We start from the raw sequence: 26,675 nt of genomic DNA, 5'->3' as shown, positions 1-26,675 counted from the left end.
TGATTGTTTTATGCAGGGAAGTGATGGATGAGCGGTTGCTCCAAGAAACCCTACAAGTCTGTGTTCTCTAAACCATATGACAGGATGTATTATTCTTGCCTCTGGTTAGAGGGCTAGCCAGGGAAACATACTGGCGTACATTCTTTAATTGCACACACACTCTCAGGCTCTTTATTATGTGTTGTGCTGGCAACCACTGGGTAGACAAAGATGAACAAGGCTTGTTGGCAGCTTTCGAGCAGTTTGCAGTCTGGAGTAGGAGCAGGAGAAGAGGTGGTGAAGACAGATAAGCATGCAAAAAACGATACCCATAGTATAAAGAAAAATGCAGAAAGGAGCAGTAAGGGGGTATTAGCCAAGTGCACTGAAAAGACATAAGCAGGAGAAATGAGGTTTGTCCTGGGCAGTCGGGGTGGTATGACTGGAGAAGGTGACATCTAGCTGGCCACGAGTGATGATAGGATCCCCAAGAGAGCTGAGGGAAGGGCAGGTCAGGAAGAGAAAACCATAGGCACATGGGTACAGAGATTCAGGGCATGTGCAGGAAAGAGCATAATCCCCCTTAATCATGCCTGTAGTATGGGACAGGTGAGGAGAGGTACAGCAGGAAGCAGAAATGGGAGCTGGAAGTCCAGCCGAATCTTTTTTTTCACTTTTTTTTAAATGTTTATTCATCTTTTGAGAGAGAGAGTCGGAGCACGAGTGGGGGAGGGGCAGAGAGAGGGAGACAGAATCCGAGCCGGCTCCAGACACTGAGCTGTCAGCAAAAAGCCCGATGTGGGGCTGGAACTCACGAGCCATGAGATCATGACCTGAGCAGAAGTCAGCTGCTCAACTGACTGAGCCACCCAGGCACCCCAGCTAAATATTCTGAGAGCCTGAAAGGCAAAGCTGGGGTGTAGGGGTTCCATTCTACAACATAAAGGAGCCCTGGGTGATTTTTGAGCAAGTACATAGATCACGTCAGACTTGGGCTTTACTAAGAGAAGTGTCACCAGCAGCGTGGGGAAAGCCAGGTTCATTCATTCGACACACCAAGAACCCTAGACCAAAGCTGTCCAGGAGAAATATAATGGGATCCACAAATGCAAGCCATGTATATAATTTTTAGATTTCTTGTAACCACAATTATAAAACATAAAAGGAATCATTGTTTTTTTTTAATATTTATTTTGAGACAGAGACATAGAGCACGCGTGGACACATGCATGGGAGGGGCAGAGAGAGAGAGAGAGAGAGAATCCCAAGCAGGTTTTGTGCTGCCAGTGCAGAGCCAGACACCGGGCTCCATCTCACGAACCTCGAGATCGTGACCTGAGCCAAAATCACAAGTCGGTCACTTAACCAACTGAGCCACCCAGGCGCCCCTCGTTTTAATAAGATACTTTATGTAACCCAATTTATCCAAAATACTATTTCAACATCTAATCTATATAAAAACGATTACTAAGACTTCTACATTCTTTGTCTTACACTAAGACTTCAAAATTTGGTGTGTATTTTCACTTAGAGCAAGTCTCAATTCTGACCTGGGGCATTTCAAGCGCTTGGTGTGGCTAGTAGCCCCCAGACTGGATAGCACAGCTCTAGAGCATATTTAATAAAAACGCATCCAGGAAGGGACCTTGGCCTGAGTTGGAAGCAAGATCAAAAGACAGCCATTTAAGGATGCCTGGCTGTTTATTTTGCCAAGTCTCCTTGTGCCCTGAGTTCTTTTAGAATAACCAACGTGGGAATAACTGCTGTGCCTTTAAAATAAAATATTCATAAATTGCCAGGTGGACTTAGAAAATCCTGCTCTAGCCAAAGGTAGGTAAACTGTTAAGGTAAGTAAAATCTCACACGCTTGTATTATAATTACAGTAGTCTGAATGAGGAGTTTGAATCTTAACATTTTTCAGCTGGAGAGACTCTTCACAATTATTTCACGAAAACTTCCAATTTTACAAATGGCAGAGACCCAATTCCACTCAACCAGATATTACTCCAGGGGTTGCCTAATTCTTCCCTTTTTCTAGTTTATTGTGTGTGTGTGTGTGTGTGTGTGAGAGAGAGAGAGAGAGAGAGAGAGATGAGAGAGATTCTTTGGGTACACGGCAGAGGCAGAGAGACAAAGATAGGCAGCAGAGGTGTGGGGTTCAGGGGGAGGACAAAAATAAGGAACATTTGCTAAGAGGCTTTTTCAAGCTACAAATGCCAGGCCCCCACCCTGATCTACTGAATCAGAGCCAGACTCACACACCAGATTAAGGTAGTGCCATGGCTAATCTACAAGAAGACCTATGTTATCGTTACAAATGTAACAAAACACAGAAGATTTTGTTCAACCAAAGTACCTGAAAGATCTAAAGGCTGGAAGGAATAGTTATTAAACTGCTTGGCAGGTTGGTTGTTGGGGGAGCAGGAGAGGGAGAAGAGTGGAGGTAGAGAAGGGCACAAAGGGACATCTGTGGACCATGCAGAAAGTTCCGGACACCAGACCCCTTTGGCAGAGACAGCCCAGTGATCTGCACTGTTTTTGGCTGGTGTGTGTGTGTATGTATAATGTCTGGGGGTAGAACTAAGTTGTCACAGAAGGAAACATGATGTTCAGAATGTATCAACTGTCTTTATTTTTTTACCTCCCCCAGTGCCTCAGACAAAAAGGAAGGGGGAAAAGGGGGGAAATGTTTTGTTATATCACTTTGGGCACCATTTTACAAATCTGATCGTAATATTGAACAGTCCTAAGATGCCCACATTTAATCAGCTTGCACCTGGCCGGGAATGTGTAGCCTGAAAAGGTGTGCAGGTGGTCTGTTTTGAACTCCTCCCCACCAAGGTGAAAACCATTATAGCTCCGTGTCCTAATTTTAATGTGCATGTGGTCACCTGGGGACTTGTTAAAATGCACGTCCTGATTAGAGGTCTGGGAAGGAGGAGCCCCAGATCGCGCATCTCTGACAAGCTTCTGGGCGATGCCTGTGCTGGCTGTCTGCAGACCACACATGGGACAGTAAGGCCGAGGAACATCAGATACTGCCGCACAAAGTAATACAGCATCCCCAGGTATTTCCTCCTCAACCTGCGCTGTATTTCCCTCTTTGGGCCCTTCGGTTCCCTTCCCTCAGAGGACACCGCGGCTGGGAGGAAGCGATGAGGGGTTAGGAGCCCAGAGGGCCCGAGCTAGAGATGCTTTCCTTGAAGGCTCCTCCCGTTTCATCCTTTGACCTCTCTGCCTTCAGGTGTCTAAGCTTGAGAGAGAGAAGACTCAAGAAGCAAAGAGGATCCGTGAGCTGGAGCAGCGCAAGCACACGGTCCTGGTGACGGAACTCAAAGCCAAGCTCCACGAGGAGAAGATGAAGGAGCTGCAGGCCGTGCGGGAGAATCTCATCAAGCAGCACGAGCAAGAAATGTCAAGGACAGTGAAGCTGCGGGATGGGGAGATCCAGAGGCTCAAGTCGGCCCTGTGTGCTCTCCGGGACGGCAGCAGCGACAAAGTACGGACAGCGCTCACCATCGAGGCCCGGGAGGAGGCCCGGAAACTGTTTGACGCGGAGCGCCTTAAGCTCCTACAGGAAATTGCGGACCTGAAAACTGCCAAGAAGCAGGTGGACGAGGCTCTCAGCAATATGATCCAAGCGGATAAAATAAAGGCTGGGGACCTAAGGAGCGAGCATCAGTCCCACCAGGAAGCCATCTCGAAGATCAAGTGGGAGTCAGAGCGGGATATTCGGAGGCTGGTTAGTAACCCAGTGCAGTGCGTCGGGGGCACATTGTCTTGGCAGGTGTCAGAGCGCCGCGGGCGCGCTTTTCCAGGTGTCTCTCATGAGTGCCCACCCCTTGTCGAGTGCTCTACCCAAAACACAAGATGGGTCGATAGGTAGGCAGGTAGGTAGATAAACAGATAGGCCCAGGCCAAAACTGGAACTGTAAAATGTAAAAGACACTGGAATCACCTTTCTCCTAAAAACTGGATTCTTCCAGCCGCACATGTATGGAGAGTGTCTGTTCAATGATTCCTGTTTTCTCGAATGTCTATAAAAATATTCTAACTTATGAACTCTTCTAAAATCGACATGTTTTGCGGGCGTTCCATTTATAAAATGTTACTGGGTTTTTAAAGGGGTAGGGAAAGTTTCTATGGCTTTTTAAGTTTCTTTGCCATCTGAAAATGGCAGCCACTGAGAGCTTCCTGAATGATTCACCTGTGTTCTTTCCAGGGACTGTGTCTGAAAGCAAGAAATAGAGCTATAAGATCCCTAGTCATTTTTAAAATAGATCTTCTTTCCCAAAATAAATAAGGGCCATTCTAAGCAGGAGCCCTTCTAATTTTTAACCTGGATGTCATTCCTAAGTAGTTTATTTGCTATTGCCAATTTCTAAGACTTATTTCAAAGCCTACAGAGTTAGATCTTTTTTCTCTTTTTTTAAATGTTTATTTATTTTTGAGAGAGAGAGTGAGCAGGGGAGGGGCAGGGAAAGAGGGACAGAGGATCTGAAGCAGGCTGTGTGCTGACAGCCGAGAGCCCAGTGAGGGGCTCATATCCATGAACCGTGAGATCATGACCTGAGCTGAAGTCGGACACTTAACCAGCTGAGCCCCCCAGGTGCCCCAGATCTTTCTTTTTAATATGTATCACCAAAAGCCACATTGGTCTCTCACTATACATAAAATAACAACAAAATATTATGTGAAAGCCTAGGTTGACCACATTCAATTGTTTTAGAAGACACATTTACATGCATTTATACTCAGAATGTTTAGCCTTAGTTATATCTTATCAAATTAACCCTCACCTATTAGAATGTACTTGATGCTTCTCTAAAAGTAGTATTTTCTGGGAACCTCGCAGGCTCAGTCGGTAGAGCATGCGACTCTTGATCTCAGTGTTGTGACTTATACCCCATGTTGGGGGTAGAGATTACTCAAAAATAAGATCTTTAAAAATAATAGCAATAATATTTTCTTTGGAAATCTACACTTTCTGTGTCTGCTGGTTCTAAGCAATTATTTTTTTAAGAATCCAATTATATTCGTTGGATTATATCTCTAGGATTTCAATTTTAGGTAAAAGTGGTTATCATAGAACATTTTAAAAAGATAAATGTGTGATTTTCTTTGTACTGCAATACGGTGTGACTGTAAATTGTTGCCTTTTCCACACTTTCCAAATTCTTTATCTGCAATTCATTCTATTGCCCTGGTTGACAATAAAGACCAAACACAGTGCAGAAATATTGGTCTCTGCCCTGCCTTTGGTTTTTGAAATGACAACGGCTGATGAAGAAAGAACCAGCACTGTGAACTCTGGAGTTAGCAGGTGGGTAGATGAAAAGGGTGTTGTACATCAAATATTTGTGTTTGTTGATGGTTTTGGATATAAACTCTCTGAGTATATCCAACTGTTGGTCTGTAGTTTCTTTCTGTGACTTGATTTTACCAGCATACTACTAAAGTAGACACACAGTCTCTCTTAGTAAGAGTGTAAAATCTAAGCTACCTGAGGAGTGGTTAAAAAACTGGGTGCAAACAGAGAATCATGGGAAACTTTTTCAGTAGTACAGATGCACTTGTCTTCAGTTTTTTCTTTTTCTTGTCTTGTCACTACCCCTACACCCAGCTCCATTTTTGGAACTGGAAAGGAGGGAAATGGGAGCCGTTCTGTTTAGAAAATTTCCCCAGGGAATTCTGGTATGTACCCCTCCCCATCTAAGAACTAGAACTGTGGAAGGATTTTCAGTATTCTGAAACCAAAGCCCACGCTTACAACCACTATGCAGTAGAGACTCATCGGCACTAATTACTGGACATTCTACTTTGAATATCCAGTTACTACTGGAAAACTACTTTGGAAAATGCTGGAAGTATGATGTTGGGGTCAATATTGCATAGTGCCTATTAGAATGGGCTCTGGAGTCAGAAGACTGAATTTAAAATTGCGCTTCACCACTTAGGAGCCATAGGCCTATGGCAAAGTTTTTAACCCTTTGGGTGCTCAGTTGTCATCTGTAAAGTGGTGATAACAGAACTTACATAATAGAATTGTCATAAAAGGAGATAAGGTATATAAAGCTTTGAGTATAGTGCCTTGAATGTAGTAAAAATTAGTAAATTTTAGTTATGATGATGGTGATGATGAAGATGATTATATTGGCAGTAATGGAATAATTTCCAGTACGTTCGTTTAGGTAGGGTACATCAGAACCAGCTAGGAGCATGCAGGTGTGGAACTATGGTAAATCGTAAATGACATCATCGATGACAGGTCTAACAAATGAATGTACCATTCAGTTAAGAATAACACAGGATTCAAATTTCTACAAGGAGATAGAAAAATAAAGGCAGTGCTTTCATTCCCAAATTAGCAGGACAGTGTTTGAATACTCACAAAGTTATCAGATGATATCATAGGGCCATGCAGAGTTTAGCCCAGCGTCCTTCCAAAATTGATCTAAAATGTAATCATGTGACTGGGAGGCAACAGCTCACAGATACTTATATGTGGAAAAATGGGACTATTTAACAATTTCTCACAGTAAAGAAAGATTTGTACAAAGTCATCTATTATAAATGAGACAGTATAATACAATTTTATTAAATGTCTCCATCCTATCCCCATTTTGAATATTCTCATGAAATATAATGAAATGAGAAGAAAGGTTTCACCCGATGGCTGTGCTCCCCTCAAAAATTGTTTACAGACATTAACTTAACTAGTCCTCACCAGGAGTGGCAAAAATTTTTCAGTCCAATGAAACTCTGATCAATTGGTATTGAATGTTTATGGCCTTCAGTTGGCACGTAATTCTAAGATCAAGCCCAGGCTTAACAGAAGTGAGTGTTGGGATCAATAATTATATCCCACAGGTGTAGGAGGGGCAACAGTGGCTCATATTACCAGGTGTTTTCCATTCCTGCTGTCCCAACCATGGTTTTGACAGTAATGGTAAAATGCTTGCTAAGAGCTATTTGCTCTGACATGTGGAAAAGAATGGAAAGAGCCACATAACATGAACCATGTTCCAAATCCTCTCTGAATTCGCTGCAAATTCACCACCTCAATGCAAACCTATTGACCTTAGGAAATGACCAGGCTCCTGCAAAAGCTGGAGCTTCTTCAGTAAAAAATGACCAATTCATAGCGGCTGCTGCTGTTTAAGGTGAACTCAAAGGCTATTCCTCTAAACAGGAGGGGATATCAACGATTGTCCTGGGAAATACTGTAGTGGAGTATTGAGTATCTGTATTTAGTAAAACAAATGACTCATTTTAGGGTCAACCTTTCTTTTCTAACTCCAACCAACCTGGACCATTTCAAACAATATATTGAATTAAAACATCTACACAGGATATACCAGAGAGAAAAGGTTGTTCTCCTTGGCACCTAATTAGCCTAAGAGAGCCTTTCATTGTACCGTACTGCCTTGTCATATTCATAAATTCAGTGTATTTGTCACAGTTGTGATTTTTTTTCCGTATCAATCAGCAGAAAGAAGTTAAACTCATACCATTGTAAAAATGCATTTTTTTTACAGCATTGTTAAATAAAATGTCCTGGGTGTCGTTTAATTCAGATGGATGAGATTAAAGCCAAGGACAGGATCATCTTTTCCCTGGAAAAGGAACTGGAGACCCAAACCGGCTATGTACAGAAACTGCAGCTGCAGAAGGAGGCTTTGGATGAACAGCTCTTTCTGGTCAAGGAGGCCGAGTGCAACATGAACAGTCCAAAACGAGAGATTCCAGGAAGAGCAGGAGACGGCTCTGAGCACTGCGGCAGTCCTGTAAGTCTGTCCGAGCTGAAGTGAAGAACTCAGGAGTCATCTTTTATTTAGCTCCCAAGTTTTACTTTCCACTTAAGCTCTTTTCCTGTTTACTGCAAGGCAATCAATTCTCCCTCCTACTATAAAACCAGCTAGTATCTTGGGAACAGGGTTTTCTAAACTCATAGACAGCAAAGTGGTCGGCACCACATTAGCGGATCAGGAGAGAATTACCGGTCTTTTTAAATCTTTCAAAGAATTTTTTTAGCCACGGGATACCTGTCCAAACTTCAGCCTATTGTAAGTGCCATAAATTAGATGAAACTACTTTGCCTCTTGCCAAGACTGGTAATTTTCCCTTGTGTGAACCATTGGGTTGGAAATTGGCAAAGATGGTTGTCATCTGCAGGGGTCAAAATGTATAACTGTATCAAAGACTAAACCACTTAAATCATCATCTGAAAGCTTCTATTCTGATTGAACTTGCCGCTTATTACCCTGGATTTTCATCATTTTATATGAGAAATTATTTTCAGAACTGCAGCCATAGAAATCAGCTTGTATATAGTTGACTTTCATAAGTTATACCTTTCAAATTATTTAGCTGCTAAAAAGATGAAAATGGATTATTTAGGAACAGAGAGAGGTTCCAAAGTAGTACTTAGAACCAAGTAATGAATAATTTATGAATTGGTATTCAGGATATATATATCCCAGTAGGTGGCGGAACCAGGATTTAGCAGACGTAAGTTTTAGTTCTATCACTGACATTTACCTGCAGTGCAGCAAAACTGTCCAGAGAATGGGCTCTAGAGTCAGACTCTTTAGTTCAAATTCTGGATCTACCACATACCAGATGACCTTAGGCAAATTATTTTACTGCTCAGAATTTCCTCATCCGTAAAAGAGAGGCCATAGTGCTACTCCGTAAGGCTGCTCAGAGTCTAGAAGAAATGGTATGTAAAATGTTGAGCATAGTGTCTGGCTCATAGTCAGCATTTAATGCATATTAATTATGGATCTACTGGTAGTAGCCACAAGCCCTTGGATGAGTATGACCTCTCTGAATCTTCCCTGATCTGCTGAATCCTCTAGGATTCTATGAATCTGGAGATATAATGTGTGGGAAACTGCTTTATCAACAGTACAGCACTCTCAAAATATAAGATGATAATGGAATTGCAAGTCTCTAATGGTCCTGTGGACTCTGGAGCATAGACTTAATCCATGATGCCATGTGTAAAGTGATCCACAGCAATGATGCCAGTGGGGAAGCCAGGTGTTCTGGGAAAAATGTACTAGCAAAGGCTGTCTTATAATCTACTGACTTTTATATGTGAAGGCAATATACCAGCCTTCTCACACTGGCCTTTTTCACCAGGAATACATAGGAATTTTTAAAGCCCAGCCCTACCTTCTACTCTTTGGCTAAGTGTAATAGGACATCTGTCTTAGCTGTGGGAAGCAATGTGCAGCCATGACTTAAGAGATGCTTCTTGAACCTCATGTAATTATAACATGACCCTGGCCTCATAGCCCACAGATCTGATAAGTTCATCCAACCATCTACTACTCCCCCTGCCAGGAGTCAGGGCTCCAGAGAGTATCTGCCACATGGAATTCACTTGCAATTTCAACCAGTCTTGGTCTTCAATCCATGCAGTGAATGTTGAGGGTTAGAAGAGGGTAAATATTTACTCTTCTCTGAATAGAGAACATTTTAGTCTCACCTCATAAGCCAGATGAAAGATATCAAGCCTCTTAATTATTTATGAGTGGAACTCCAAAACCTTGTGAAAAGTGTTATTGAAAAAAAAAAACAAAAGAAAAATGTTACTGAAGAAATGCCCATTTCAATTTTCATGTGTAGGATTTGAGAAGAAATCAGAAGAGAATAGCTGAATTGAATGCCACCATAAGAAAATTAGAAGACAGGAATACCTTGCTTGGAGATGAACGAAATGAACTGGTGAGTTCTGATCAGAATTAGTTGGTTAATTAGTTAAGCATTTTGTTTAAAAAAAATATATATGATGTAGAAGTATAACATAATAAAGAAAAATGCAGAAATGATAAAGGCACAGCTTAATAAATGCACCCAAAGTGACACACCCATATAACTACCACCCAGGTGAGGACATGGATTACCAGCAGCTCAGATCGTCCCTTTCTTGTGACTGCTTCCAGTCACCATCGTTCTAGAGATAATCGATCGCTCTACTGAATTCTATCGCTATAAAGGTCCACCACCGGTTTTAAAATGTTATATAAATGGCATCATACAATAATTACTCTTCTGTGTCTGGCTTTTCTGCCCAGCATTACATTTGTGAAAGTCATTCATTGCATTGCATGTATAATTCATTCGTTTTCTTATTCTATTTTTCCAATAATACACCACAGTATATTTACTCTTCTATTGTTAATGGACATTTATATCGTTTCTTGACAGTTTTAATGTTAATGGTGCATGTCTTTGGTGAGAAAACATGTTCATTTCTGGTGAGAACTTCCCAAGGAACAGAATTACTGGATCATAGAGTTATGCATGTGGCAAGATTCAGTAGGTATTGCCAGTTTTGCACACGTGTTATAGCAATTACATTCCCACCAACGATGTATGAGAGTTATGGCTTCTCCACATCTTTTCCAACATGAACCGATAATTGATCATATTAGTCACTTTGGTGAGTGTGAGCGATAATTTGTATTGTAGGATTTTAATTTTTACTTTCCTTAATACTGAGGTTGAATAATTTTTTACATATCTTTTGGCCTTCTGGGTATCCTTGTGCAAGTTGCCCTTTGTCTTTTGTAAAATTTTCTTTTGTACTGTCTTTATTTTCTTATTAAGAATAGGAATTCTTAAATAATTTTTGGATACTTGTATTTAAAATATCTTGCTCTGTGCCTTACATTTTAGATTCTTGATGGTGGCTCTTGGTACAAAGAAGTTATTTCCAGCCTTTCCTTTTTTTCAAATATATGCATTTTAGGTTATAAATATCTCTAAGCATGACTAGCTTCATCCCATTTGTTTTTTTTTTTTTAATGTCATAATATATTACTATTTAGTTCAAAATATTTTCTAATGTAGGATTTCTCCTTTGACCCATGGGTTACTTAGCCCTCAAGGCTTAACTTCAAACATCTGGAGATTTTTGAGTTACCTTTCTCTTACTGATTTCTACGTTAAGTCCACTACAATCAGAGAACATACTTTGTATTATTTCTTTTTCTTTTTTAAGTTGAAGTATAGTTGACCCACAATGTTACATTAGTCAGATATTCTTTGTATCATTTCATTCTTTAAAATTCGTTGAGATTCACTTTATGATGCTAGCCTCTTCTCACCTTTAGAAATATTCCATGTTCCCATGAAAAGAAGGTATACCCTGTGATCATTGCATGCATTTTGAATCAAGTTCATTAATCTCCTATATCTTCACAACGTTTTTGTGTGCTTATTCTCCCAACAGATTTGTCCATTTCTATTCTTAGTTCTGTCGATTCTGCTATATATGTATTTGAAGTCAGGGTACTAGGTATATATAAATTAAGATTTGTTAAATACTTGCATCATGAATTTTTTTTATCTTCCGTAATACTTCTTAAAGTCTTGATCTGGTGTTAGTTGAACTACCTCAGAATTTTTTCTCTTAGTGGTTTCATGAATAACTATATTGACTTTCAAACTTTATAGCATTTAAACTCTATCTCTTTTTTTAATGTCTATTTTTGAGGGAGGGGCAGAGAGAGAGAGAGAGAGCAGGGCAGAGATCTGAAGCAGGCTCTGAGCTGTCAGCACAGATCCTGATGCAGGGCTCAAACTCACGAACTGTGAGTTCATGACCTGAACTGAAGTCGGACACTCAACTGACTGAGCCACCCAGGCATCCCTAAGCTACCTCTTTTAAAAGGAACATTTTTGGGGGTACTTTGGATCTATGGTTACTGATGTATGATCTGGTAGAATTACTGATATCTCCTTTTATTTCTGTTTATCTACATCTTCCATAAATAGCATCTACTAAGTAAATTTAACTATTTAAAACCCCGGGGGGCACCTGGTAGCTCAGTTGGTTAAGCATCTGACTCTTGATCTCAGCTCAGGTCTTGACCTCAGGGTTGTGAGATAAGGCCCCGAATTGGGCTCCACACCCGGTGTGGAGCCTGCTTAAAAACAACTATTTAAAATCCTTGTCATTGACCTTCGGCAAAGAGACAAAGTTTAAAATAGCAAACCTAGTGGAATAATTTATTTGTCCTTGTATGTGCTCAATATTTAATATGTTTGCTTCAGATACTTGAAGCTCAAAACTCAGGATTAAATGGGGTTATGAAAAATTTTGGCCTTCAATATAAAATGAGTTTTCAAATGACAGTTGGGGAATACTGTTTCAGAATCACACGAGCAGCTTTTTCAAATATTTATAGGTAGCTAAGTCTCCTATCCCAGCACTTCCCAAAACGTTGGAGTCTCAGAAACAGCAGTCTCGTCAGATGGTTCTGACACACCCCACCACTTTTCTTGCTTCAGTACCCCTCCCCCAATACTTATCATTCAGAATCATTAGTATAAAGTGAATGAATTAACCATAGGAACTTTAATATGGAAATCCATTAGGTATAGAATGAACATAAAATATGCCATCCAAGTGGGAGAGTTTGGAGAGTAAAAGGGATGGCGACTATTAACAATTACCCCAAGACAGCATCCATAAAGTTAGACCAGTGGTTCTCAGCTATAGGCAATTTTGTCAGTACCTGGAGACATTTTTGATTGTCACAACTGGGAGGATGTTACTGGAATCTAGTGAGCAGAAGCCAAGGATGCTGGTAAACATGGTACAATGTACAGGACATCTCCTCATGGCAAAACCTATCTAGCCCACAATGTCTACAGTGCAGAGGTTGAGAAATCCTGCCTTAGACTAACAGGTGAACCAGAATATGGTCACTCTTAATTACTGGGGGGTATGAATACAATCATACTTAGCCTAGGCTTGGGGAGAATTAAATGTTCTTAAACATAAATATCAACAGAACTTTGAGAGTAAGTCCCCCCCCCCTTAGTAATTTTCTTAAAAATAAGCATCTTTGGGGCACCTGGATCTCGGGGTCATGAGTTCAAGCCCCATGTTGGGTGTCGAGATTACAAAAAGATAGATAAACTTTAAACATGTAAATAAAAATAAAGAGCTTCAGCATGGTTCAGGAGTCTTAGCAAGATCTCTCATGGGAAGAACAGACTTTGGCAATAACTAGGCTTGGGTTTGGGTCCCAGTTGTACTACTTAGTGATGTGTGATTCATATGAGCTGCTTTATCTTTCTGAGCCAGTGAGGGGTCATTACAGGCCCAGGGAGAGGTGTGAGCAGCGTGAGATTGGGGCTGAGCACAGCATGGTAACTGGACTACAGGAATCAAGGACGTGCAAGGTATGAAGTTGCTCTTCCTGAGCATTTCCAAAAGCAGAACTTTGGCAGCTTTTAAGGTAACACATTGATACAGAGTTCAGAAGACTATGATGAAAAACCATCAGGAGCACCTGAGTGGCGCAGTCAGTTAAGCGTCCAACTTCAGCTCAGGTCATGATCTCACGGTTCGTGAGTTAGAGCCCTGCTTTGGGCTCTGTGCAGACAGCTCAGAGCCTGGAGCCTGCTTCAGATTCTGTGGCTTTTTCTCTCTCTGCCCCTTCCTTGCTCATGCCCTGTCTCTCTGTCTGTCTGTCTGTCTCTCTCTCTCTCTCTCTCAAAAAGAAATTACATTAAAAAAAATAGAAAAACCATTAGAGGAAACTGAGAACAAAGCAGTCAGGCTGAATGATGGAAGTGGTCAATCCCAAGATACATGGTGAAGCAGAGAAAAGGTGGCCCCAGATGGGCTTTGACTCCTTCTGCTCCCATATCCACTCTTGCACAAGAGACAAATTGTAACTTATGTCTTCCCAGTTAAAACGTGTGCGAGAAACCGAAAAGCAATGTAAACCTCTTCTGGAAAGGAACAAGTGCCTCGCCAAGAGAAACGATGAACTGATGGTGTCTTTGCAGCGCATGGAAGAGAAGCTAAAAGCTGTGACAAAGGAAAATTCAGAAATGGTGTGTATCAGAGACTCTGAGAAGCTTCAGCTTCTGTCCTTACGTTACTCCAGCAACCTGTCTTATTTGTTCTTTCTCAGTTTGTTTTTCAAATACGATGCTGGTCATGAAAGTTTGGGTTTTCCCTATGTAAGCAAAGAAACTTTAAGGAAGAAAGCAACGTGGGGCTGAATTTTAAGGGGCTTCTAAGTTTGCAGAATGGTTGGAATCTGCACTTTCCAGAATCTCCCAAATACAGAAGCAAACTTTTAACATAGCCCTCAGCCACAGAAACTTGCAAGAATTTCCCTAATGTGCTCTTTATAGAACTGTACAATGGGTACCTCTCGTCTTCTAAGACCTTGCGTAATAGTTGAGAAATAGTTGCCATCATTTGTATTATTTTTTTTTAAAAACTTTTTAACGTTTATTTATTCTTGAGAGACAGAGAGACAGACCATGAGCAGGGGAGGGGCAGAGAGAGAGGGAGACGCAAAATTCAAAGCAGGCTCCAGGCTCTGAGCCGTCAGCACAGAGCCTGACATGGGGCTCGAACTCACGAACCTCTAGATCATGACCTGAGCCGAAGTCGGATACTTAACTGACTGAGCCACCCACGCGTTCCGCCATTGTTTGTATTCTGTATGGACAGGTGATGAGCACATCCACTCTTTAACAGACTTACAAGGTAGCTATAGGGATCTTCAGACATTCCCAGTGATTTTGACTTGTAGCAAATAAAATGTACTTGAGGGTTTTGGTTGGTGTGCAGATGAACCTGAGCAATTTTCACACATTTAGCTGGAGCCTCATAAAGTTTCTGCAGATATTTTATGTTAACTACTAAAGTTTGGGGTTTTTTTTTTATGTCTTTAACCTATACTTTCTTCTTTTCCACTCCAGAGAGAAAAAATAACATCCCATCCACCCTTGAAGAAATTAAAATCACTGAATGACCTCGATCAAGCTAATGAAGAACAAGAGACAGAGTTTTTAAAACTTCAAGTCATTGAGCAGCAGAACATTATTGATGAGCTCACAAGGGTGGGTCTTGATCAGTCTATAAACTCTAAGTTGTTCCCAAGGACAAGTAGCCAAGAAATCAACATATGCTGGAAGCACTTGATAATTTCTTCAGATTAGCCCCAAAGGCCCAAGTTTATATATTCAATATATAAATAGTTTGAAGAGACTGTATTCCAAAATTACTTTATATTATTAAGCTGTTTTATACATTTTCAATTATAATCCTTAGTTAACTAATTTGACAACATAAATACTAGCTGCAAAGTACCTTATAAGGACTTTCAAATGCATCCTTATGCGAGTAGAGAGGTAGTGTGGGTATGCCTTCTAATTGCCTTCCTGTATCAAGATTCTGAGGGTCAGAGATGAAATATTTTGCCAACAATAGCAGGACCACATGCCCTTTATTTCCCAACATTTAATTCAGTGTCCAGTACTTATGTGCAGTTTACTAACTATTTGTTGAGAGCTGCCCAGGTGGCTCAGTTGGTTAAGCATCCAATTTCGGCTCGGGTCATGATCTCATAGCTCATGAGTTTTAGTCCCTCACGCTGCCAAGCCTGCTTGGGATTCTGTCTGTCTCTCTCTCTCTCTCTCTCTCTCTCTCTCTCTCTCTCTCCCCCACTCCCTCTGCCCCTCCCCCACTCAGGTGTGCATGCATGCGCTCTCTCTCTCTCTCTCACAAAATGAATTGATAAACTTTAAATAAATAAATATTTGTTGAATGAATAGTGACCTCGTAATTACATGACACAGTGGAAGTTTCATTCCCCGTGTTCTGACTGTGAATTTAGTACCTACTGAAGTGTGTAGAACAATTACTATTCCCATTTGCATCCGGTCAAGGCCTGTTTTACCATCAGTAGTGGACTAAGACCTTTAGATGCCTTTGGGTTTCCTCTTTGCCTCTTGGTCTTTATTCTGTGATTGACATCTCTGGTCGCTCTCACTTTAGGACCCAGCTGAGGCCTGGAGAATTGAGGAACCAGCAGTGGGGTGGGGGTGGTTAGGTAGGTGTCTCCAGAGAAGGGTGAACAAGATAATTTCCTCCCATTGAAGGAAGAGAAGATTATAACTTCTGTTTGTAACTATTTGTGGTTTACCCTTTGTAAATGGTCTAAGTTCAGTCTATGTTACAAGACATATAGTGTATTAGAAGGATAATCTAAGTGTAAACTTCCCAAGATTCAGATATGTTGAGGTTGTATGATCAAAATACTTTTTAGAAGGCAGGAAATCCAAAAAGTTAACATCACTGACTTTAACCAGACTTTTTATAAAACATGTGAAGCACTGTGCCTCTTACTTCACATCCATATCCTTAATAACTCTTAAATCGCAGATTCACTCAGCCAAGAATTTGCTCAGCTTTGAGTATCTAAGGTTAAAGCTAAGTTTCTTACAGGATTTTGACATGTGGAGGCATGTCATCCAGACTTTCAGGGAAACTGTCACTTATTTAATCTACCTTTGAATTTGTACAGTAAATACATAGAGTACTTCATAGATGAACGCCCAATTCCCAAGATATCTCCATCCATAACAAGAATGAATCAGGAAATCAATCATTATTTCTAGATATTCTTTGAGTTTCCCAGAACATTCCAGCAAGAACCACTGTCCCTTCACACACCAGATGATTCCAATTCAGTAGATACTCCTGTTTCCATCTTCAGAGGCTGCAGGTGAGAACAAGGGTCTAAGAATAGTCAAAGGGCAGTTTTCTGTGTCTTCAACTGATTAAATGCAAAGAATAAAGTTTTTGTACAGTAGTATTTTTTTCAGTACCTAAATATAAAGTAATTTGAAAAATTACTGAAAGAAACTGAAAAATTGTGCTTTGGGAAAATAGGAGCGACTCTTTTCAGAGCTACTTAATCTTTAGGTATAACAAAGGATTCTGATGAAGAAGACTGTGCCCTTCCTGATTGGGAGGCTCTCAGATCCACATAGATGATCAAGAAAAGTTGTAGAGTATTTTTACTATAAAAATATGTAAGTATATATGGGACACCTGGCTGGCTCCACCAGAGGAACTTGTGACTCTTGAGCTGAGGGTCCTGGGTTTGAGCCCCACCTTGAATGTAGAGATTACTTAAATAAATAAAAACTTTAAAAAAATATGTAAGTATCAAACCTAAAAGTTGCCAAAATTACAAAACACAATTTTACTTTAAATAGAAATATGTAATGACTCAGGCAAAAACAAACTCTGTCATTAAAAAAAAAAAAAAAAACAACCTAGGGCACCTGTGTGGCTCAGTCAGTGAAGCATCCAACTTTGGCTCGGCTCATGATCTCGCAGTCTGTGAGTTTGAGCCCCACGTCGGGCTCTGTGCTGACAGCTCAGAGCCTGGAGCCTGCTTTGGATTCTGTGTCTCCCTCTCTCTCTGCCCCTCCCCCACTCACACGCTCTGTCTCTCTTTCTAAAATAAATAAACATTAAAAAATTAAAAAAAAAAAACACCTACAGGAAAATATGTAACAACTCAACACCTGAAAAGCTTCATCTGTTTTCCAGGACCGAGAAAAGCTCATCCGTAGGAGAAAACATAGAAGAAGTTCCAAGCCAATTAAGGTAATGGGAAAACTAGGTTATCAGGCTTTTGCCACAAACACTGCCAGGGAAGTGAGGCTTGCCAAGGAATCTTCCTGCAAAGATGTGATAAATCAGATGTTCCTACACTGAAGCAAACCATGGGCTTTATTTGCTAGAAGAAAATCTCTTCTCCTGACAGTTCTTAGAAGTCCCCAAATGATTGTGTTATGGATTTTAACCTTTAAAGTTTGCTTTAATATGAGACTATCTGAGTGAAAGAAAGCACTGGGTTTGATGTAGAAAGCAGTATCTGACAAGCTGGAGAGTCAAACTCCAAGAACATGCAAGAGATACGTATGATTTAATGCTTCCCAGCGAAAAATATTATTAGTGTCTCATACCCACCCTATAATTGATTAGTATATTTTTATTATTCAGTTGGATAATATTACTGATAAGGGTTTGATTTTTATTCCATTATTCACTTGGATAATATTATTGATAATGATTATTAATAATGGTACTCTCAGGGGTGCCCGGGTAGCTCATTCGGTTAAGTGTCCAACTCTTGATTTTGGCTAAGATCATGATCTCGTGGTTGTGAGATTGAGCCTCGCATTGGGCTCTGTGCTGTGTGTGGAGCCTGCTTGAGATTCTCTCTCTCACTCTTTCTCTGTGCCCCTCCTCTGCTCATGCTTGCACTCTCTCTCTTCTCTCTCAAATAAACGTAGAAAAATTATCATTAAAAAATAATGGTACTCCCAATCCACCAATATTTGTATAGCCCCTTACAATCCACAGAGTTTTTTTATTTAATTTGTCTACTTGATTTTGTTTTTATCAAGTACATCATTTGATTTGGATATGGGATTGGATGATAAGACTTAAGATTTGAGACTCTCACATAGATGCCTGGACTTTAGGTTTCTTGATTATATTTTAAATACTGAAAAGACTATTCAATGAATGGAGCCAAATGTTAATGAATATTCCCCCCAAAACTTCAGAAGTGTGAAATAATGTGGGACAAACTTTTATTGGAATTATAGTGTTCATGCCCAAAGCTTTTCTTTCATCTGAGAAGCACTAAAGGACCTCTGTCTTCTGTGTCCATTTGCACATATGCCAGCCGATGGTGCCTTCATAATATGTTGACTTTCTCCACTTCTAGTCGTGTCAGTAAATATGTACTTTCCCTACCCTAGAGGCCTGTTTTGGACCCATTTATTGGCTATGATGAGGACTCCATGGATTCAGAGACGTCATCTATGGCATCATTTAGAACAGACCGAACACCAGCTACTCCTGATGACGACTTGGATGAAGTAAGCTTTTCCGCTTCTCTAGTCTTTTGTGATATTGTCACCAAATCTTTCCTTTAAGGTGGGAAAGAAGCCTTGCACTTCTAATATCCTGTATGAGCTGCACAACATGATCACATAATAGTGAACCCTTTTGACTTTTTTACCTCTTGGAAAATAGCTTCACCTGTGTCATGTAGCCTTTTTAACAACTTGTGTAAACTTCTGTAACTTGAAGACTTTTTTTTTTTTTTTTTTTTTTTTTTTTTTTTCCAAAATAAAAGTCCCTTTTCTGGACTGCCTGGATGGCTCAGTCAGTAGAGCATGCAACTTTTGATCTCAGGGTCATAAGTTCAAGCCCCTACTTAAAAAAAGAAAGTTTCCAAAATTCTTCATCTAGGGAAGGTGTGAACCAAGAAACAAGCTTAGAAGAACAAGCTTCTCGATACAGTTAAAGACAGGGTTTAGCAGAAAGTGCCCTGTAGACTACCTTTATCAAAATCATCTAGGGGGATTTGATCACATTGAAAATTCCTGGATTCTACTGCACAACTCCTGACTTAGGATCCTGTGGGTAGAACCCTCAACTCTGCATTTTTCCCAAAACTTCCTGATGATTGTATTATGTTCTGAAGTTTGAGACGTAAAACTATAAAACTATGTTTTTATAATTTATCTCTGGAAGAAGTTGTTGGATTTGAATGTATTGAAAAGAATTGAGACTAAAACTCTAAGTATTATTGACTCACATTTGTATCCAGACTAGATATAAGTTCTCATTTGGGTCCAAAATTGACTGCAATGCAAGCCCAAATGAGCAATCATCAGAAACGTATAAATAAGCAAATGCCTCTTATTAACAAATATTGAGTATTTCTGCAATGTCCATGTTGAAAGTACATAATTCGTGTCTATGTATGCATTTTAAAATTAATAAAATCACACCAAATCCAGTATCAAACATTTACTTCTCCTTATAAAGTGGGAAAATGTTAATATTTCATATTGAACACAGGACCGGAACGTAACATAATTATTTTTTGGCTTTTATTTTTTTTTTTTTGTCACCTTAAGAGTTTAGCGGCTGAAGAATCAGAGCTACGCTTTCGACAATTAACAAAAGAATACCAGGCCCTTCAGAGAGCATATGCCCTCCTACAGGAGCAGACTGGAGGCATCATCGATGCTGAAAGAGAAGCCAAGGTCAGTATCCATCCAGGGAGCATGCTCTGAATTGGCTTGCAGCAGTCACAACATGAAAGTACTATGGACGTAAAAATATCAATAGGATAGATTTCCATGGATCCTTCTCTCCACTGTGGCTTTTGAACTGTTTCATCTTTTATGTCAACAAACCTTGGATCTAGAGACATTAGAACCAACCTAGATCGATGCTTTTGTTCCTGTAAAGATAGTAGTTCTTATGCTTGCTTTTTGAAAACTTATATTTTCAAAGCTAGACAATATTGAATTTTGATAATCCACTTTATTTAGCTTCTTTCTTGGGAAAAAAAATACTTCAGTGGTTAGTCATTTTCTTTTCTTAGTTAATAAGTGCACAGCATGAAACTGAAAGCTCATAAAGAATTTTCAGTGCCAGTATCTCATTTGATTTTTATAACAGCACCCTAAGGCAGGTATTTTATAAAAGAGGAGTTTAAGGCTCCGAGAGGTTAATTGACTTGCCCAAGATCACACAGCTAATAAATAGAAAACTTGGATTCCAGGTAAAATCTAACTGGGTCACACGTTCTTTTCATTACGCTACAACTGCCTCACGGTTTTTTTAAAAACTGTTATTTTAAGACACCCACCCCCCCCACACACATACATATATGCATACAGTACTAATGCTTACAATTTATTGAGTGCTTGCTGTGTTCCAGGCATTGTTCTAAGCACTTTACATACATTATCTCACGTAATCCTAAAACAACCCTATGAGTTATAGGCTATTATTAACTATGTGCTTTTTATAGGAGAGGAGATAATAGCTTAGTAGGAGTTAAATGTAGATTAGCTAGGTTTAAACCAGGATATGTAGCTTAGTTAGATGATAGCTAGGATATGAACCTCGTGTTTCTGAGTTCAGTCATAACCACCATGCCATAACTGCCTCATAGATTAATTTACGTGGGGCAAGAAGGAATATGACCACCCAGTGATTTTGTCTCACTTTCAATTTAGAGGGTCTGTAGTGTGCTGAGGAATGTTGTAAGAACTACTGTTAGTTGTTTAGTGGGACAGGATAGATACTATAATTATGTATTTTTAAATGGAAATATATGTACATGCACATGTTTATACGTAACTGAATAAATGTTTAAAAAAGAAACCTGTGATTTGGAATAGACAGGCAGGCAATCATTAGAAAGGGAGATATGTGTGTTCCTTTGTGTTTATGCTCTACTATCAGTTGTGGTTTTCATTTTCAGTATGTTCTAAGCATTCTCACCAACATAGGATTGGTCATTTAAAATAAGACCATATGTTTTGTTTTTGAAGAGGTAGTGATGTAGAAACTTTCTCTCATCTCACCTTCTTCTCCAAATAAAGGTTTAGCATTATCTCTGGCCAAAAACAAAACAACTTAATCATTCTCAGCAAAATAGTGTAAAACAAATCAATATGTTAGAAATAAAGCAATAGAGTAAGTTCAAAGTAGAAATGCAAAAATAAATAATATAGATGAATGAGTATCAGTGAAACAAAAGATGTAATCATTTTGATACACGAAAGAAAATTGATTGTACTCAACACTCATTTGAAGTTAAAATGATTCTTGGCAAAATTAAGCTTAGAATTTTTTTTAACCTGATAAAGGTAAATATAATCTTCATTGTCCAAAGATACATCTTCCTCATCATGAAGAATAAGAAAAGGAGGGATTCCTGGCTGGCTCAGTCAATAGGGAATGCAGCTCTTGATCTTAAGGTTGCAAGTTTGGGCCCAATGTTGGGCATAAAGATTACTTTTAAGGAAGGAAGGAGGAAGAATGGAAGAAAGAAAAAAGGAAAGGATACCTGCCATTGCTGACTTTATTCTACATTGTAATAAGGAACCTATCCAGATAAGACAAGATAAAATATGTGTATGGGCAAAAAGCAAACAAAAAACCCACTAATTTTTCACAGAGAATAAGGTCCTGTGTAGGGAGAATACAAGGGAATCTGAAAACAAATGAAGTCTGATTGCTCCATAGAAGGTCAGTGTCCAGGGGTGCCTGGGTGGCTCAGTCAGTTAAACATCCAACTACAGCTCAGGTCATGATCTTGCCATTCATGGGTTTGAGCCCTGCATCGGGCTCTGTGCTGATCAGTATCCAAAACTGCTGATACACGCACGCACACACACGCACACACACACACACACACACACGCGCGCACACACACACACACACACACACAATACATACATGCATGCATACATCTGGATTTAGATTTAAAGCACAAAGTTGGTTCTGAAAGAATGGTAAGTTTTGGGAGAGGCAACATGAGAGAAGGCTCCCCAGAAGGGGAATTTGTTCAAATAAACAGAGAAGTGGAGGGTTATAAGGCATATTTAGGATATAAGGAGATCACCAGTAAATCAGGGGTGAACTTTGTTGATGAGTAGGGGGAAAAGACTGCAAATATAATGGGAGTTCTCAAATCTTAGCTAACAAGTTTGAATTTTAACCTGATAATAAAGAGAACATTGAAAGTTTTAAGCAAAAATTTAGACCATAAAAATAGGGTTTTTTAAAGTTCATTTATTTATGTAGAGAGAGAGGGAGAGAAGGTGAGTGGGGGAGTGGCAGAGGGAGATGTAGAGAGAAAGACTCCCAAGCAGGCTCTGCGCTGTCAGCACAGAGCCCCAGGCGACGTTCCCATCTCATGAACTGCGAGATCATGATCTGAGCTGAAATCAAGAGTCAGATGTTTAACCAACTGAGCCGCCCAGGAGCCCCGACCATAAAAATAGTTTTAAAAGGAGGGGCACCTGGGTGGCTCAGTCGGTTAAGTGTCTAACTTCAGCTCAGATCATGATCTTACAGTTCGTGTGTTCGAGCCCCTCATCAGGCTCTGTGCTGACAGCTCAGAGCCTGGAGCCTGTCTTCGGATTCTGTGTCTCTGTCCCTCTCGTGCTTTCTCTCTCTCTCTCTCTCAAAAAAAAAAAAAAAACATAAAAAAATAGTTTTAAAAGGATCTTTGGTCATAGAAAAAAGTTGTTTTTCTTTCTTATTGAGTGCTAATCAAGGAACATGAGGGGAGGAAAAGTACTGAACCATTTTACTTACTGAGTTCTGGAATTTTGATTTCACTAGGCTCAGGAACAGCTTCAAGCAGAGGTGCTAAGGTATAAAGCCAAAATTGAAGATCTGGAAGCGACTCTGGCTCAAAAAGGGCAGGTAGGCATTTGATGGCTAGCACTCCTGCAGATGCAGACAATCCAATCTGACCTTCCTCTAGACCACCCTTTGCATGGGCTGCACCCAGGACACAGCTTGGCTCTCCACAGTGACCTTTCTCACACTGTGTCAGAATGTTCAACTCTGTGTTTCTGTCCCTGGTGTTTTTCTGGCCAGAGTGTGAGCCCAGCTACAACAATGAATGAGGCTGGGCAAGAGAGGGAATGCCAGAGGAAGCGGAGCGCTGTACAAGTAGCCTAGAGTGGTCATAAGCTGCTAAGACAAAGACCCGCCCCTCAAGCTGCATTCTTTGCCTCTCTGCTACATTTATGGTTCTGCATTTTAATGTTTTCCATCCATATGTATCTAGCCTGTGTGCATTCTGACCCTTTTCACTTTTTGCCTATGTGGTCACTTCTGAGTCCCCGGAAGGCTGGTCCTGGATTATTCAGACTGAATAAGTTAGAGATAGTGAGTGACAATGAAGAGGGGGTTCAATTTTCCTGGCAACTTTGGCCCCAATGTTCTTGAATGAGGAGCTGACGGGGGTGGGTGTCATTTACCAGCCATCAGCAGGCCAACAAACTGGGTGAGAGAAGACAGCTCTGGAAAGTGGTTTGACACAGGCTCTTTCGTGCCACTCTGAAATGCTGACTACACGGTATTCTTTGTCAAACAGGATTCACACTGGGTAGAAGATAAACAACTTTTCATTAAGAGAAACCAGGAGCTTTTAGAAAAGGTATGTTGGGCGCAACACCCTAGTGGGGCAGAGGAGAAAATGATGAGAGATCCAGGAGCAGCAGGGGGTCCTCTCAGGAGTGGCACAGGGGCTCGGGGGAGGGGAGGCTTTCCCGGCGCTGCACTCTCCTCCGCTGCGTGCTCAACTGCATCCCTGTCACCACCATCGCCATCACTTAGTGGCACGTGTGCATGGCTCTGTGCTGGCGTTGTGCCAACTTAAGAGGATGTGATCCCTGAAGCCTATTGATTTGTTAACTATATGTGCGTGTATATATATATATATATATATATATATATATATATATATACTGTGTAGGTACTGTACATCTGTATGTATATATATGCACACACCCACACGTGCACACATCCTATGTGGTTGTCCATCTACAAAAAACACACTGTGATTAGGACCTGTTATTTTGTGCAAGGCAGTGACAAAATATAACTCCAAGAACATGCTGCACCCTAGCATAGATTGTGTTCTCACTCTTAATCATTTTGCTAATCTTGGCTATTTATATACATATATATGCATATATATATGCATATATATGTATATATATATATATATATACTTTTTTTAAATAAAGAACTTTTTAAAAGATGCATCCAAGGTACAAAACAGCATGTCCAGGAAGTTGTTCAACAAATCAAGATGCAAAAGCATGGTTTAGGCCTAGTACATATAATTAATTCGATTATCTGAACACAGGCTTTTGATTGGGGCAGTGAAATACAACAGAGATCATTTTAACTTCAGAGGTGGTTCTTTCCATCAGTATTCACCTTCCATAAATCCAGTGAAAAGATTACAAAGTAACTTTAAATTATTCTTGAAAAAAAAAAAACAGAATTTGAAAGCCCATTTGAATAAGGGAAATAATTCTGTTGGTTCATCCAAAGGTTATGTGGAAATTACTTTAGGATTTTTTCTGCCAATATTCACTAGCCGTGGCAAGTTGAAAATTAACCACAACACTCTTGTAAGCATGCAAAGGGAAAGAAGATGCTTGTCCTCCCTCCCCTCTGATCTAGCAGTCCTTACCCTACCTCACTTTCTGAATGAGGAGAAACAGAGCAGATGGATAGAAGGCGGGTGGGTATTCCAGGATCGAGAACTGGTACTCTCAGAGAGGTGAGGGGTCCCTGTAAAGAAGCTTCATCACACATCGGCCCTGGTCTCTGAATTGCAACCCAAGATCCACTGACCTAATTGCTAGTGCTATCCACCAGAATCAAACATCTCCTCAAATATCCCATCTCTGATCCAAATTCAAGATTCTAGGTAGTAGAATCTCTTTTTGTGATCTAAGTCAACTTCTAGTAGTCTCAGAGATGCCCAGTAGTAAGTGTTATTACACTTCTTTATCACCTAAAAAATAATTCTCATTATGTCTTTATGATTCCATTCGGTCTTGATTTCTTGGGCTACAAGGAGAATTTGAGGGGCTCAAGCTTCTAAGAGTAAAAGAAAACCAAAAATGATAATAAAGCTAAACATCCTACTTCAAGTGTGTATACTTGGGGAAGTGAGATTCATCCTATGATAAAAAGCCCCTGGATTTTTGTTTCTAAGTTCAAGATTTTAAATAGTTACTGTGCCTAAGGGTCCACCCACACAGCTTAAAAATCAAAGGCAGCCCCGAACCTATTACAGATCATGAAAATTTTCTGAGCCCTTGTAGATATGGGCCTGTCTTACAGGGTGAGGCGTATTTTACACAACTAACTTAATTCTATGCTTCATCAGGTTATAGACGTCGTATAGGAAAACAGAGGTAAAAGGTGTAACTTCTAAATGGGTAAACAAAAGAAGCCTCTTCTGGTAGGGGATATTAGAGTTCCGTGTTCAAGGAAGAATAGGATTTCCTCACATAGGAAAGGAAATGGGGGGAGCCTCTTTTAGGCAGAGAGATGAGCAAAGATCTAGCTCCTGGCATAATCAGTCCATAGGGTAGATAGGAATTTCTAGATTCTTATGTGTGATCACACGTGAGAGTGTGTGTGTGTGTGTGTGTGTGTGTGTGTGTGTGTGTGTGTGTCTAGAGATGACAGAATATTTAAGCCTGGAAAGCTAGGTGTTTGAATTCCACATTGACAAGTTTGGCTTTATTTTATGGATAACTGGAACCCCTCAAAGTTTTGTATATGATCAGAGCTATTTAGGTAAAATTTCTCCAACCATTTGTAACTCCAGAAACAAGAGATGTCAGTGTCCATGATTTACCCCATTAAATTTAGTCTCAGGACACTGTCCCTGACCCACAGCAAGAGTCTAATGAGTACTCGCAGATTCACTACTCACAGGGTCCCCAGACGTTGTCAGTGAATGTGTGTCATCTTGTCTCATTTTCCTCCATGACACAAAAAACTCAACCAAAGGATAACTAGGAGAAAAGTCTAAGACTTCTTTTGCTCACATCTCATTGGGATTTTTTTTTTCATGGTCTAGATGATTTATTCACCACATAAACGAGTGCTCTCCATGCTTGCTTTGCTAAGCTGTAGACGGTGTTTGCAATGTTCACCTAACTTGAGGATTTACTTTATTAGATAGAAAAACAGGAGGCAGAAAATCACCGGTTGCAACAAGAACTACAGGATGCCCGAGACCAGAATGAGCTGCTGGAGTTTCGAAACCTAGAGCTAGAAGTAAGGCAATGATGATAATAATGATAATAGAAATACTCATAACAGTTAACATGCACTGAACACATTCTGTGTGGGAGGTGCTGAATTAAGCATTTCTGATGCATACTCTCCTTGGACCTCAACGACCATAATCAGGATTTTATAGATGAGGCAACCGAGGTTAAACAACTTGCCCAAGACCTGTGACTATAAGTGGTG

The 26,675-nt window shown here is 40.2% G+C and overlaps 1 protein-coding gene across 8 annotated transcripts in view; it reads left to right on the top strand.

The window, feature by feature from the left end:
* JAKMIP2 (janus kinase and microtubule interacting protein 2) overlaps nt 1-26,675 on the top strand; it is a 217,447-nt gene that overhangs the window by 151,960 nt on the left and 38,812 nt on the right. For 5 of the 8 annotated variants that reach the window (XM_015083175.3, XM_027042110.2, XM_027042103.2 and 2 more), the window contains exons 3-13: nt 3,225-3,722; nt 7,558-7,767; nt 9,617-9,715; nt 13,700-13,846; nt 14,729-14,869; nt 17,373-17,429; nt 18,596-18,715; nt 19,766-19,894; nt 22,998-23,081; nt 23,761-23,823; nt 26,379-26,477. In XM_015083175.3, coding sequence (XP_014938661.2) covers nt 3,225-3,722; nt 7,558-7,767; nt 9,617-9,715; nt 13,700-13,846; nt 14,729-14,869; nt 17,373-17,429; nt 18,596-18,715; nt 19,766-19,894; nt 22,998-23,081; nt 23,761-23,823; nt 26,379-26,477 — 1,647 coding nt within the window. The remainder of the gene's footprint in view (nt 1-3,224; nt 3,723-7,557; nt 7,768-9,616; nt 9,716-13,699; nt 13,847-14,728; nt 14,870-17,372; nt 17,430-18,595; nt 18,716-19,765; nt 19,895-22,997; nt 23,082-23,760; nt 23,824-26,378; nt 26,478-26,675) is intronic. The other 3 variants (XM_027042116.2, XM_053222847.1, XM_053222852.1) reach the window with 2 other exon arrangements.

The sequence above is a fragment of the Acinonyx jubatus genome, chromosome A1 (genome assembly GCF_027475565.1).
Source record: "Acinonyx jubatus isolate Ajub_Pintada_27869175 chromosome A1, VMU_Ajub_asm_v1.0, whole genome shotgun sequence".
NCBI lineage: Eukaryota > Metazoa > Chordata > Mammalia > Carnivora > Felidae > Acinonyx > Acinonyx jubatus.
This window is presented reverse-complemented; position numbering and strand designations above follow the sequence as displayed.